Below are 12,834 nucleotides of genomic sequence, written 5' to 3' on the forward strand. Positions count from 1 at the left end.
AACAAGGTTTCTTAGCTATAATATGAAGGTAAAGGGAGTCTAATCAGATATTTAAGAGAGTATACAGAAGATATTCAAGATGTAGCCCATATGTTCTACACCTTGAAAGATTTTCAAACTATTCCTACCTAGTACAGGGTGGGCCATGTATATGGATGCATCTAAATTAAATAGGAATGGTTGGTGATATCAACTTCCTGTTTGTGGCACATTAGTATATGGGAGGGGAAAACTTTTCAAGAAGGGTGGTGACCATGGTGGCCATTTTGAAGTCAGCCATTTTGGATCCAACGAGTACACCATTGTTTGTCATGTGAAATTCTCAATAAGTTTGATTTGCCACATGACCCTCATCCCATTGGAAAAAATAAAGTTGGATGCAAAATGGCCTACTTCAAAATGGCCACCATGGTCACCACCCATCTTGAAAAGTTTTCCCCCTCCCATATACTAATGTGCCACAAACAGGAAGTTGATATCACCAACCATTCCCATTTTATTTAGGTGTATCCATACACATGGCCCACCCTGTAGATGCTATAGCCACATGATGGTTGATTAAATCAGCCATTATCAGACAGAAAAGATGCGGACTCGGTGTGCGAACTAGAATCAAGCGCATGAACACTGCACATGATTTATCTGTATGTCATATGCATGTCCTAAAGAGGTTAATTACTAGTCTACTTTCTTTATCAGATTCCAGTAAGTTTATATAAGCTGATTTGTGATTGTTTTATATTTGATTGTTCATCCTGTGTATTTTTATACTTTTTATACTTTACTATAAATCCAATAAACAACAAAGTAAAAAAAATACCTGTTTTATTGTAGGTTACTAATATTCATTATGGAACTCCGAGTTTTTATTAAAGCATTTGGATTTCTGCTTTTGCTCATAATTGGAATCCCAGGAAACGTGTTTATCTGTTTACAATTAACATATGTGAGAATCACTGAGAAAAAACTCCTTCCTACCAACATAATAATGGCAATTTTGTGTTTCTTCAATTTCTTTGTTCTATTTTCACGTATAATACCGCAGTCCCTCAATGCTTTAGGTGTTGAGAATTTGCTCAATGACACTGAGTGTAAGCTGGTCATATACACATACAGAGTAAGTCGAGCAATGTCCATATGCATCACCTGTCTGCTTAGCTGCCACCAATGTATTCTCATTGCACCAATGAAACAAATTTGGATTTATCTAAAACAAAAAGTAAATCAAAGATGTGTGATCATTATTCTGTTTTTTTGGATCATTAATCTTTGTACATATCCTTTCTTTGTCCTAAATGCCTATGCTAGAAAAAATGGAACAACCTCAGTGTATACTCTCCATCTGGTCTACTGCGAAGCAGACTTCATAAATTATAGATCCTATATTACAAATGGAATGTTTTATGCAGTTCGCGATTTCATTTTTGTCACCATCATGATTATTTCAAGCAGTTACATGGTGTTCATCTTGCTTTACCATGGAAGAAATATGAGAAGAATGATGACCATGGAAAAGTCCCAAAGGCGCATGGTGCATTACAAAGCCTCAATAGCTATCATCTCATTGGTTTCTTTGTATGTGGCACTATTTGGACTTGACAATTCATTGTGGATATATACATTAACTTTGTCAAATGTGAGTCCAGACATGAATGATACTCGGATATTCTTAGCTTCATCATACGCTGCTTTAAGTCCAATACTAATAATAGCCACCAACCCTAAGCTTCAGCTTAATTGGTTATGTTCACATAAACAGAAACCATATCCAATTTCTTTAGAAGATCATGGACATGTAAACTCCATTACGGAATGGAAAAGTAGTAGTGGATAACATTTTTATAATTGATTTCCAGGGTTAAAATAATCCAAATACATAACAGAACATCTGGTTACATTTTTTATCATTTACTGCATAAAAAAAATATTTCAGCCAAAGTAAAAATGTTGAGTTTGGGCAAAAAGACTTCATGTGTCATCAGAAAAAATTCAGTGAAATCATCACTATTTCTAAAAATGTACATTTACGCTAAAATAATAAAATGTAAAAAAAAGACATTCCCAGAAGGGACTCTTACATACTATTTACGTTCTTTAATGTAGTCTTTTGTTAAATGCCATGTTTATACTGAGCCAAATTAACCCTAATCACGTTGAAATATAGAAAATAATGTTCCTACAAATGAAAGTACTGTACTTATGCAAATATTACATTGTTTCATAAATAGTATTTCCCAGCTATAATATGATTAAGCCATGCTTTATTTTACTCATTTTATGAATAATATACTGCAAATGAAATATAATAAAATACAAATATATCTTTGCACATATGTGTATTACATAAAGCATCTTAGAAGGACGCATTAAAGGAGGAGATTTATATGGTTGTAAATTACATAAATTTGTAAAGATGTAGATTTAAGATAAACATTTATGATTTAAAATTTAAATTATAAATAAGTTTTGATTGTAATATAACTGTATGAGTTATTATGATTTATGTAAAAGACTTCAAGTAGCCAGGCCACACTTGTCCTTGGCATATACCTGGTACAGGGCAGTACATAGAAATCATGGGTTTCCCATAGCAAAAGTCTGCATTGAGCTACCCCCTCCGAACCCCCCAAAAAAATTCAATGCAGTAGGCTGAGACAGGACACATTGGTATAGTCACAGAAGGGCATACTTCCCAACTGTTGAAGGCAGGAAGAGAGACATGTGTTCCTTACTGTTCTCACCCACTATCTTTCATGGATACCTTACAGTATAATGCTCCTCTATTTAATACTGTGCTCCAAAAACTACTCCCCACACACACACAAACAACATGATATCCTCACAGTCAATAACCTTACCTAACTTCACAGTACCTACTACATGCTCGCTATAATGTCCCCCACTGTGTTTCCAACACAGTATGATGTCCACACAGCACTCCCAACGTAGTAAAAGACTCCCACACTGCCCACCACACAGTATGATGCCTTCACAGTGAACCCCCACAGTATGAAACCCTCAAAGTACTCCCCACATGTTCATAGAAAGTTAGAGTTGGAAGGGATCTCAAGGGTCATCGTGTTCAACCCCCTGCTCAATGCAGGATTCACTAAACCATCCCAGACAGATATCTGTAAAGTCTCTGCATGAAGACTTCCATTGAGAGGATCCCACAGTTATTTCCCTGGGTATGATATCCCTACAGTGACACCACATAGTTTCATGCCCTTGTAAGGGGGTCGTCGAGGCAGCGGGTAACTGCGTGCGGGGTCTGAAACTGGAGATGCCGCATCCACTGTTCCCGGGGGGAAGCCTGAGTGAGCCTGTGGGAAGCTCTAGAGAGGAGAGGCTTCCTGCTGTGAGAGGGGGAGGAAGAAAAGAGGGATAAAGAAGCAGGGCAGTGTGGGGCCAGCACAGAGCAGTGAGGAGCGTGCTCTGCTTCCCCCTCCAGAGAGCGCTGCAGCAGGCCTGAAAGATGGGTACTGCTGCATTGAGGGGAGTAGAGTGCTCATCAGCAACCTGGAGAGCTGAGCCGTGCAGTGCAGAGCTGTGCAGAGCTGACCTGAGCAGAGCAGAGCCGTGTAGAGCCGTGTATACAGGGCAGAGCCGAGCCAGGTGTTGCAGCAGGCACTGAGAGTGGTGCTCCAGTCGGGAGCACCAGAGCCAAGCAGATCAGCATGACAACAGAGGGGACAAAGGAGAGCGGGACATGCTGTGTGTGTCCAGTGACAGCCAGAGAGAACCGGGTGCCATACACTACGTGACCGTGAGTACCGCACATGTGCTGCCCCAAGAGAGACCACACACGGGACTGACACTTGTGCCCTGACTTGGGCAGAGAATAGTTTTCCTGACTCTTGTTACCTGACTACCCTAGTAAAGATAGTTAAGGAGCCACGTTGGGCTCGCATAAGACTGTGGCCCTTGGTTTTGTTGGCCACACAGTATATGGACAAGGGGCAGTGGAAGGTACCGGAGACTGACCACTGCCACCAGAAAAAAGACCAACGACTACAGTACCATCCTGGAAAAGGTGCTGTGTCCGCCGTTGCAAGCGCTATTGAGCTTGCAGGAGCTGCAGTGTTAGGACTTCCTGATACTCTTGCTACCGAAGTGTCGTTATTTGTAGGGTTGAGCGAAACGGGTCGGCCATTTTCAGAAGTCGCCGACTTTTGGCAAAGTCGGGTTTCATGAAACCCGACCCGACCCCTGTGTGGGGTCGGCCATGAGGTCGGCGATCTTCTGAATCTGGTATTGGAATTCCGATACCGAGTTCCGATATGTTTGCGATATCGGAAATCGGTATCAGAATCCACATTTAAGTGTAAAATAAAGAATTAAAATAAAAAATATTGATATACTCACCTCTCCGGAGGCCCCTGGACATTGCCGCTGGTAACCGGCAGCCTTCTTTGCTTAAAATGAGCGCGTTTACGGCCTTCCATGACGTCACGGCTTCTGATTGGTCGCGTGTCGCTCATGTGACCGCCACGCGACCAATCACAAGCCGTGACGTAATTCCCAGGTCCTAAATTCCTCATTCTAGGAATTTAGGACTTGAGAATTACGTCACGGCTTGTGATTGGTCGCGTGAGCGGTCACATGGGCGGCCTCGACCAATCACAAGCCGTGACGTCATCTAAGGCCCTTCACGCGATCATTCTTAAGAAGGAAGGCTGCCGGAAAGAAGCAGGGCGCGTCCGAGGGTGAGTATATACCTAATAGGAATATACTCACCCTCGGCTTCTTTCCGGTAGCCTTCCTTCCTAAGAATGAGCGCGTTCAGGGCCTTAGATGACGTCACGGCTTGTGATTGGTCGCGGCCGGCCATGTGACCGCCACGCGACCAATCACAAGCCGTGACGTAATTCTCAGGTCCTAAATTCCTAGAATTAGGAATTTAGGACCTGAGAATTACATCACGGCTTGTGATTGGTCGCGTGGCGGTCACATGAGCGGCACGCGACCAATCAGAAGCCGTGACGTCATGGAAGGCCCTGAACGCGCTCATTTTAAGCAAAGAAGGCTGCCGGTTACCAGCGGTGATGTCCAGGGGCCTCCGGACGGGTGAGTATATCAATATTTTTTATTTTAATTCTTTATTTTACACATTAATATGGATCCCAGGGCCTGAAGGAGAGTTTCCTTCCTTCAGACCCTGGGAACCATAGTATCCCATTGCACTGCATTGGGTTTCGTGTTTCGGCCGACCCCGACCCTGACTTTTTTATAGGATCGGCCGATTTCGCTCGACCCGACTTTTGAGAAAGTCGGGTTTCGTGAAACCCGACCCGATCCTATAAAAATAAAAGTCGCTCAACCCTAGTTATTTGTACCATTGTACTTCACTTTGCTATTGATGCTGTTTAACTCCCTTCATGGAGTATTCCCCTGTAAATAAACCAGTTAACCCTTGCTCTGCCTCCCATCCATCACTGCATCCCACGTTCCTGTGATTTCTACTCTTGGCATAGTCAGCAGGATGCAGTCTACAGGCGCAGGGGTTGCAGACTGTTGTGAATTCTGCTCTTGGGCTCCCTCCGGTGGTTATAAGTGGTAGCGCTGCTGTCTCTGGATCGCAGCATTCATCAGGTGTGTCCACCTTTTGCAATTCTGACTGGGCTATTTAGTCTTGCTTGACACTTTAGTCAGTGCCAGTTGTCCATTGTTCCTGGAGGATTCACATCCCTGCCTGGTCTCTCCTGCCTTGCTGTTCATTTCAACAAAGATAAGTTCTGGCCTTGATTTTTGCAGTCCACATGCTGTGGGCCTTATTGTTCAGTTCTTTTCCATGTTTTTGTCTTGTCCAGCTTGGTCTGTATAAGGATTTGTTTAGTCAAGCTGGTATCTCTGGAGATGCAGATATACCCTCCATATCTTTAGTTAGATGTGGAGATTTTGTATTTTCTGTGGTGGATATTTTCTAGTGTTTTAATACTGACCGCATAGTACTCTGTCCTATCCTTTCTATTTAGCTAGAAGTGGCCTCCTTTGCTAAATTCTGATTTCAGTCTGTGTATGTTTTTTCCCTCTCCTCTCACAGTCAATATTTGTGGGGGGCTGTCTATCCTTTGGGGATTTTCTCTGAGGCAAGATAGTTTTCCCATTTCTATCTCTAGGGGTAATTAGTCCTCCGGCTGTGTCGAGATGTCTAGGGAGTGATAGGTACATTCCACGGCTACTTCTAGTTGCGGTGTTAAGTTCAGGGTCTGCGGTCAGTACAGGTACCACCTTCTCCAGAGTACGTCTCATGCTGCTCCTAGGCCACCAGATCATAACAGTACAACTGGCCAACAATAAGTTAACCGCATCTCAGAAGAAGGGAAGGAAAGTGCTGAGCCATTTTTTTTTTCTGTAGTCTGTTGTGTTTTTTTTTCCCTCTCTACCTCTGGGTGGCTCAGGAGTTTGGCGCTGGCATGGATGTTCAGGGATTGGCTTCTCGTGTGGATCAACTTGCTGCTAGAGTACAGGGTATTTCCGATTATATCGTTCAGACTCCGGTTTTAGAGCCTAGAATTCCAACTCCTGATTTGTTTTTGGGGGAATTTAAAAATAACTGTAAACTGTTTTTTGCTCTGAAACCCCGTTCCTCTGGTGATCCCATCCAGCAGGTTAAAATTGTTATATCTCTGCTGCGTGGTGACCCCCAGGATTGGGCATTTGCCCTGGAACCTGGGAATCCGGCTTTGCTTAATGTAGACACCTTTTTCCAGGCGCTTGGGTTATTGTATGATGAACCTAATTCAGTGGATCATGCTGAGAAGACCTTGTTGGCCCTGTGTCAGGGTCAAGAAGCGGCAGAATCATATTGCCAGAAATTTAGAAAATGGTCTGTGCTGACTAAATGGAATGAGGATGCCTTGGCGGCAATTTTCAGAAAGGGTCTTTCTGAATCCGCTAAAGATGTTCTGGTGGGGTTCCCCACACCTGCTGGTCTGAGTGATTCCATGTCTCTGGCCATTCAGACTGATCGGCGCTTGCGCGAGCACAGAGTTGTGCACACTATGGCATTGTCTTCCGAGCGGAGTCCTGAGCCTATGCAGTGTGATAGGATTGTGTGTAGAGCTGAGGATTCAGACGTCAGAATAGGTTGTGTTTTTACTGCGGCGATTCTGCTCATGTTATTTCTGATTGCCCTAAGCGTACCAAGAGAATCGCTAGTTCCGTTACCATCAGTACTGTACAACCTAAATTTCTGTTATCTGTGACCCTGATCTGCTCATTATCGTCATTTTCTGTCATGGCGTTTGTAGATTCTGGTGCCGCTTTAAACTTAATGGACTTAGAATTTGCCAGACGTTGTGGTTTCCCCTTGCAGCCTTTGCAGAGTCCTATTCCTTTGAGGGGCATTGATGCTACACCGTTGGCTAAAAATAAACCTCAGTTTTGGACACAACTGACCATGTGCATGGCGCCAGCCCATCAAAAAGATTGTCGTTTTCTGGTGTTGCAGAATTTGCATGATGCTATTGTGCTGGGTTTCCCATGGTTACAGGTGCATAATCCGGTATTAGATTGGAAATCTATGTCTGTGACTAGTTGGGGTTGTCAGGGGGTTCATGGTGACGTTCCTTTGATGTCAATTGCCTCCTCCCCCTCTTCTGAAATTCCTGAGTTTTTGTCAGATTTCCAGGATGTATTCAATGAGCCCAAGTCCAGTTCCCTTTCACCGCATAGGGACTGTGATTGTGCTATTGACTTGATTCCAGGCTGTAAGTTCCCTAAGGGCCGACTTTTCAACCTGTCTGTGCCAGAACATACCGCCATGCGGAGCTATGTTAAGGAGTCTTTGGAGAAGGGGCATATTCGGCCATCTTCTTCACCATTGGGAGCAGGTTTTTTTTTTGTTGCCAAGAAGGATGGCTCCTTGAGACCTTGTATTGATTATCACCTCTTGAATAAGATCACGGTCAAATTCCAATACCCTTTGCCTTTGCTTTCTGATCTGTTTGCTAGGATTAAGGGGGCTAGTTGGTTTACTAAGATTGACCTTCGAGGGGCTTATAATCTTGTTCGTATTAAGCAGGGTGACGAATGGAAAACTGCGTTTAATATGCCCGGAGGCCATTTTGAATACCTTGTGATGCCATTCGGACTCTCTAATGCTCTATGTGTGTTTCAGTCCTTCATGCATGATATATTTCGGAATTATCTTGATAAATTCATGAATGTATATTTGGATGATATTTTGATTTTTTCAGATGATTGGGAGTCTCATGTGAAACAAGTCAGGATGGTATTTCAGATCCTTCGTGATAATGCCTTGTTTGTGAAGGGGTCTAAGTGCCTCTTTGGAGTACAGAAGGTTTCTTTTTTGGGCTTCATTTTTTCTCCCTCATCTATAGAAATGGATCCGGTTAAGGTTCAGGCCATTCATGATTGGATCCAGCCCACATCCATGAAGAGCCTTCAGAAATTTTTGGGCTTTGCTAATTTTTATCGCCGTTTCATTGCCAACTTCTCCAGTGTGGTTAAACCCCTGACCGATTTGACAAAGAAAGGCGCTGATGTGACGAATTGGTCCTCTGCTGCTGTTTCTGCCTTTCAGGAGCTTAAACGCCGATTTACTTCTGCCCCTGTGTTGCATCAGCTGGATGTTTCTCTTCCTTTTCAGGTTGAGGTTGACACTTCTGAGATTGGGGCAGTGGCCGTTTTGTCTCAGAGGAATTCTGATGGTTCCTTGATGAAACCGTGTGCCTTCTTTTCTCGAAAGTTTTCGCCTGCGGAACGCAATTATGATGTCGGCAATCGTGAGCTGTTGGCTATGAAGTGGGCATTTGAGGAGTGGCGACATTGGCTTGAGGGGGCCAAGCACCGTATTGTGGTCTTGACCGATCATAAGAATCTGATTTACCTCGAGTCTGCCAAACGGCTGAATCCTAGACAGGCCCGATGGTCCCAGTTTTTCTCCCGTTTTGATTTTGTTGTCTCGTATCTTCCGGGCTCTAAGAATGTTAAGGCTGATGTCCTCTCTAGGAGCTTTTTGCCTGATTCTCCTAGGGTCCTTGAGCCGGTCGGCATTCTGAAGGAAGGGGTGATTCTTTCTGCCATCTCCCCTGATTTACGACGGGTTCTTCAGGAATTTCAGGCTGATAAACCTGACTGCTGTCCAGTGGGGAAACTGTTTGTTCCTGACAGATGGACTAGTAAAGTGATTTCTGAAGTTCATTGTTCTTTGTTGGCTGGTTATCCTGGGATTTTTGGTACCAGAGATTTGGTTGGTAGGTCCTTTTGGTGGCCTTCGTTGTCATGTGATGTGCGTTCTTTTGTGCAGTCCTGTGGGACTTGTGCGCGGGCCAAGCCTTGCTGTTCCCGCACTAGTGGGTTGCTTTTGCCTTTGCCGATCCCTGAGAGGCCTTGGACGCATATTTCTATGGATTTTATTTCGGATCTTCCGGTTTCCCAGAGGATGTCGGTTATCTGGGTGGTTTGTGACCGGTTTTCTAAGATGGTTCATTTGGTACTTTGCCTAAATTGCCTTCCTCTTCTGATTTGGTTCCGTTGTTTTTTCAGCATGTGGTTCATTTGCATGGCATTCCGGAGAATATTGTGTCCGATAGAGGTTCCCAGTTTGTTTCTAGGTTTTGGCGGGCCTTTTGTGCTAGGCTGGGCATTGATTTGTCTTTTTCTTCCGCATTTCATCCTCAGACAAATGGCCAAACCGAGCGAACTAATCAGACTTTGGAAACTTATTTGGGATGCTTTGTGTCTGCTGATCAGGATGATTGGGTGGCTTTCTTGCCATTGGCCGAGTTTGCGCTTAATAATCGGGCTAGTTCTGCTACCTTGGTTTCACCCTTCTTTTGTAACTCTGGTTTTCATCCTCGTTTTTATTCAGGGCAGGTTGAGCCTTCTGATTGTCCTGGGGTGGACTCTGTGGTTGACAGGTTGCAGCAAATTTGGCCTCATGTTGTTGACAATTTGGTGTTGTCTCAGGAGGGGGCTCAGCGTTTTGCTAACCGTCGTTGGTGTGTTGGTTCCCAGCTTCGGGTTGGGGATTTGGTCTGGTTGTCTTCCCGTCATGTTCCTATGAAGGTTTCTTCCCCTAAGTTCAAGCCTCGGTTTATCGGCCCTTATAGGATTTCTGAGATTATCAATCCAGTGTCTTTTCGTTTGGCCCTTCCAGCCTCTTTTTCCATCCATAATGTTTTTCATAGATCTTTGTTGCGGAAATATGTGGTGCCCGTTGTTCCCTCTGTTGATCTTCCTGCCCCGGTGTTGATTGATGGGGAGTTGGAGTATGTGGTTGAGAAGATTTTGGATTCTCGTTTTTCGAGGCGGAAGCTTCAGTATCTTGTCAAATGGAAGGGTTATGGCCAGGAGGATAATTCTTGGGTTGTTGCCTCCGATGTTCATGCTGAGGATTTGGTTCGTGCCTTTCATTTGGCTCGTCCGGATCGGCCTGGGGGTTCAGTGACTCCTCCTCAAGGGGGGGGTACTGTTGTGAATTCTGCTCTTGGGCTCCCTTCGGTGGTTATAAGGGGTAGCGCTGCTGTCTCTGGATCGCAGCATTCATCAGGTGTGTCCACTTTTTGCAATTCTGACTGGGCTATTTAGTCTTGCTTGACCCTTTAGTCAGTGCCAGTTGTCCATTGTTCCTGGAGGATTCACATCCCTGCCTGGTCTCTCCTGCTTTGCTGTTCATTTCAACAAAGATAAGTTCTGGCCTTGATTTTTGCAGTCCACATGCTGTGGGCCTTATTGTTCAGTTCTTTTCCATGTTTTTGTCTTGTCCAGCTTGGTCTGTATAAGGATTTGTTTAGTCAAGCTGGTATCTCTGGAGATGCAGATATACCCTCCATATCTTTAGTTAGATGTGGAGATTTTGTATTTTCTGTGGTGGATATTTTCTAGTGTTTTAATACTGACCGCATAGTACTCTGTCCTATCCTTTCTATTTAGCTAGAAGTGGCTTCCTTTGCTAAATTCTGATTTCAGTCTGTGTATGTTTTTTCCCTCTCCTCTCACAGTCAATATTTGTGGGGGGCTGTCTATCCTTTGGGGATTTTCTCTGAGGCAAGATAGTTTTCCCTTTTCTATCTCTAGGGGTAATTAGTCCTCCGGCTGTGTCGAGATGTCTAGGGAGTGATAGGTACATTCCACGGCTACTTCTAGTTGCGGTGTTAAGTTCAGGGTCTGCGGTCAGTACAGGTACCACCTTCTCCAGAGTACGTCTCATGCTGCTCCTAGGCCACCAGATCATAACAGCAGACCAAGTGGTTGGGGGTTCCCGAAGGTCCAGTATACCGCTGGGAACAGTGTGGAGCAACCTCAAAAAGTTTACTGGAAGTAACACCATGTTGTGGAGCCAGACAGAATGGGTCAGGGGGATGATGAGAATGCACCCTATGACCCCGGCATTAGAGGCGGAGGTGGCCATAATGGCTTTGGATGGTGAAGCCAGGGACTCTGTAGTGCTTCCACCCCTTCGGGCCCGGGACACCTTTTCCTTTGAAAAAGTACTGCAGATACTGGAGGAGACTCATGGGACCCCACAGGCATAGGGGAGTTATGTATGTATTTATTTTGATGTATTCAAAGAGAGGGTGAAACTGTGATGCAGTATATGAATGTGCTTCAGGAAATCCACACTGCCATTATTATGAAAGACAGCACAGGCGTAGGACTACCTGACATAGTGCAGCGAGATCAGTTGGTGACAGGCTTGTGAGACATGCTGTTAAGGCAGGCTTTGCAGGAGCGCTTGCAGACAAACACGGGCATGACGTCTACTGAAGTGGGAGGTGAAGTTCATGTACACGAGAAGACCAAGTTGCAACCTTGACAGGGATGGTCCGCTGTTGAAGAGTACCCACCATGAACGAGGAAGAGCTGAAGGGGTCCCACAAATTATGGCAAGGACTGCAAAGAATATGGGAAGAAGTTGAAGGCCTGAAGAAAACCCTTGCTGCTATCTTGAAGCCCAGCGTCATACCCCGAGATAATTTATGGCAAAGGATGGAAGGAGTTAGAGGAGAGGTGCGGAGCACCAGAAGTACTTCAGCAGCCACCCAAAAATATGCTTCCAGGATGTGGAGTGAAGAGCATTCGTAGATGGATATGCTTCCTGCAGAGTCTGATGATCCAGAGGAAGCGCCCACCAGACAGGTACAGAAGTAAGTGCTGGACATGCGGAAGAGTGGGACACCAGACCAGAAATTGCCCTGCCTGAGACCGACGATGGCGGATAACTGCTCACCCCTTCAAAGGTACTGATAATTGGAGAGAACGCTGCCCTTGGGATAGATGGTATGAAAAGTGAAGAGGAACCGCACCTAGAGACAGACAGAACCATGACAACAGGCGCCGAAAAGAGATGGAGAAGGTGATGACTGTCCATGGTGAGATGTCTGCGCTGTCCAGGCGTGTGGAGGCGGGTCTGGTTGAACTCCTATCTGGATCTGAAGGTCCCATCTGTGAGATTCAACCCACAAGAGACGAAGGGACGTCTGCCTGAGTGGTCCACCAGAGTAAAACCACACACCACAAGCTCCTGACAGAGGAGATAATGTGACACATGTTCCTCAGATGCCCGCTCCTACAGTTTCAATTTATGCTAAGGAAGAGCCACTAATCGTGTTCTCTGAAGTGGAAAGTTTGCCGCCCTCCAACTCAAGGGACCCTGTTCCATTGGAACAATTGCAAGATGCCCCTGAGGTACCCCCACCAGAAGTAGTGACTGTGAAGAGGAAAAAGATCCTGAGACATTGCCTCCGGCAGCTATGGATGATGTAGAGGGGGAATCTCCCAACCTGCCATATGTTGACTCAGAAGAAGAACAGACCCAGAAGATTGCTGCTCCATGGAACCTGCATGAACTCCCGATTCCTGCCA

The 12,834-nt window shown here is 45.0% G+C and overlaps 1 protein-coding gene across 1 annotated transcript; it reads left to right on the plus strand.

The window, feature by feature from the left end:
• The first annotated feature begins 850 nt into the window (after positions 1–850).
• Positions 851–1,834, plus strand: LOC143817653 (olfactory receptor class A-like protein 1). Its single transcript, XM_077299146.1, has one exon. The coding sequence runs from the start codon at positions 851–853 to the stop codon at positions 1,832–1,834; it is 984 nt and encodes a 327-aa protein (XP_077155261.1).
• The last annotated feature ends 11,000 nt before the right edge of the window (positions 1,835–12,834 follow it).

The sequence above is a fragment of the Ranitomeya variabilis genome, chromosome 3, assembly GCF_051348905.1.
Source record: "Ranitomeya variabilis isolate aRanVar5 chromosome 3, aRanVar5.hap1, whole genome shotgun sequence".
NCBI lineage: Eukaryota > Metazoa > Chordata > Amphibia > Anura > Dendrobatidae > Ranitomeya > Ranitomeya variabilis.

What these genes read in the sequence shown, in the direction of transcription:
- LOC143817653 (XM_077299146.1), top strand. Translation starts at nt 851, where the DNA reads ATGGAACTCCGAGTTTTTATTAAAGCATTTGGATTTCTGCTTTTGCTC.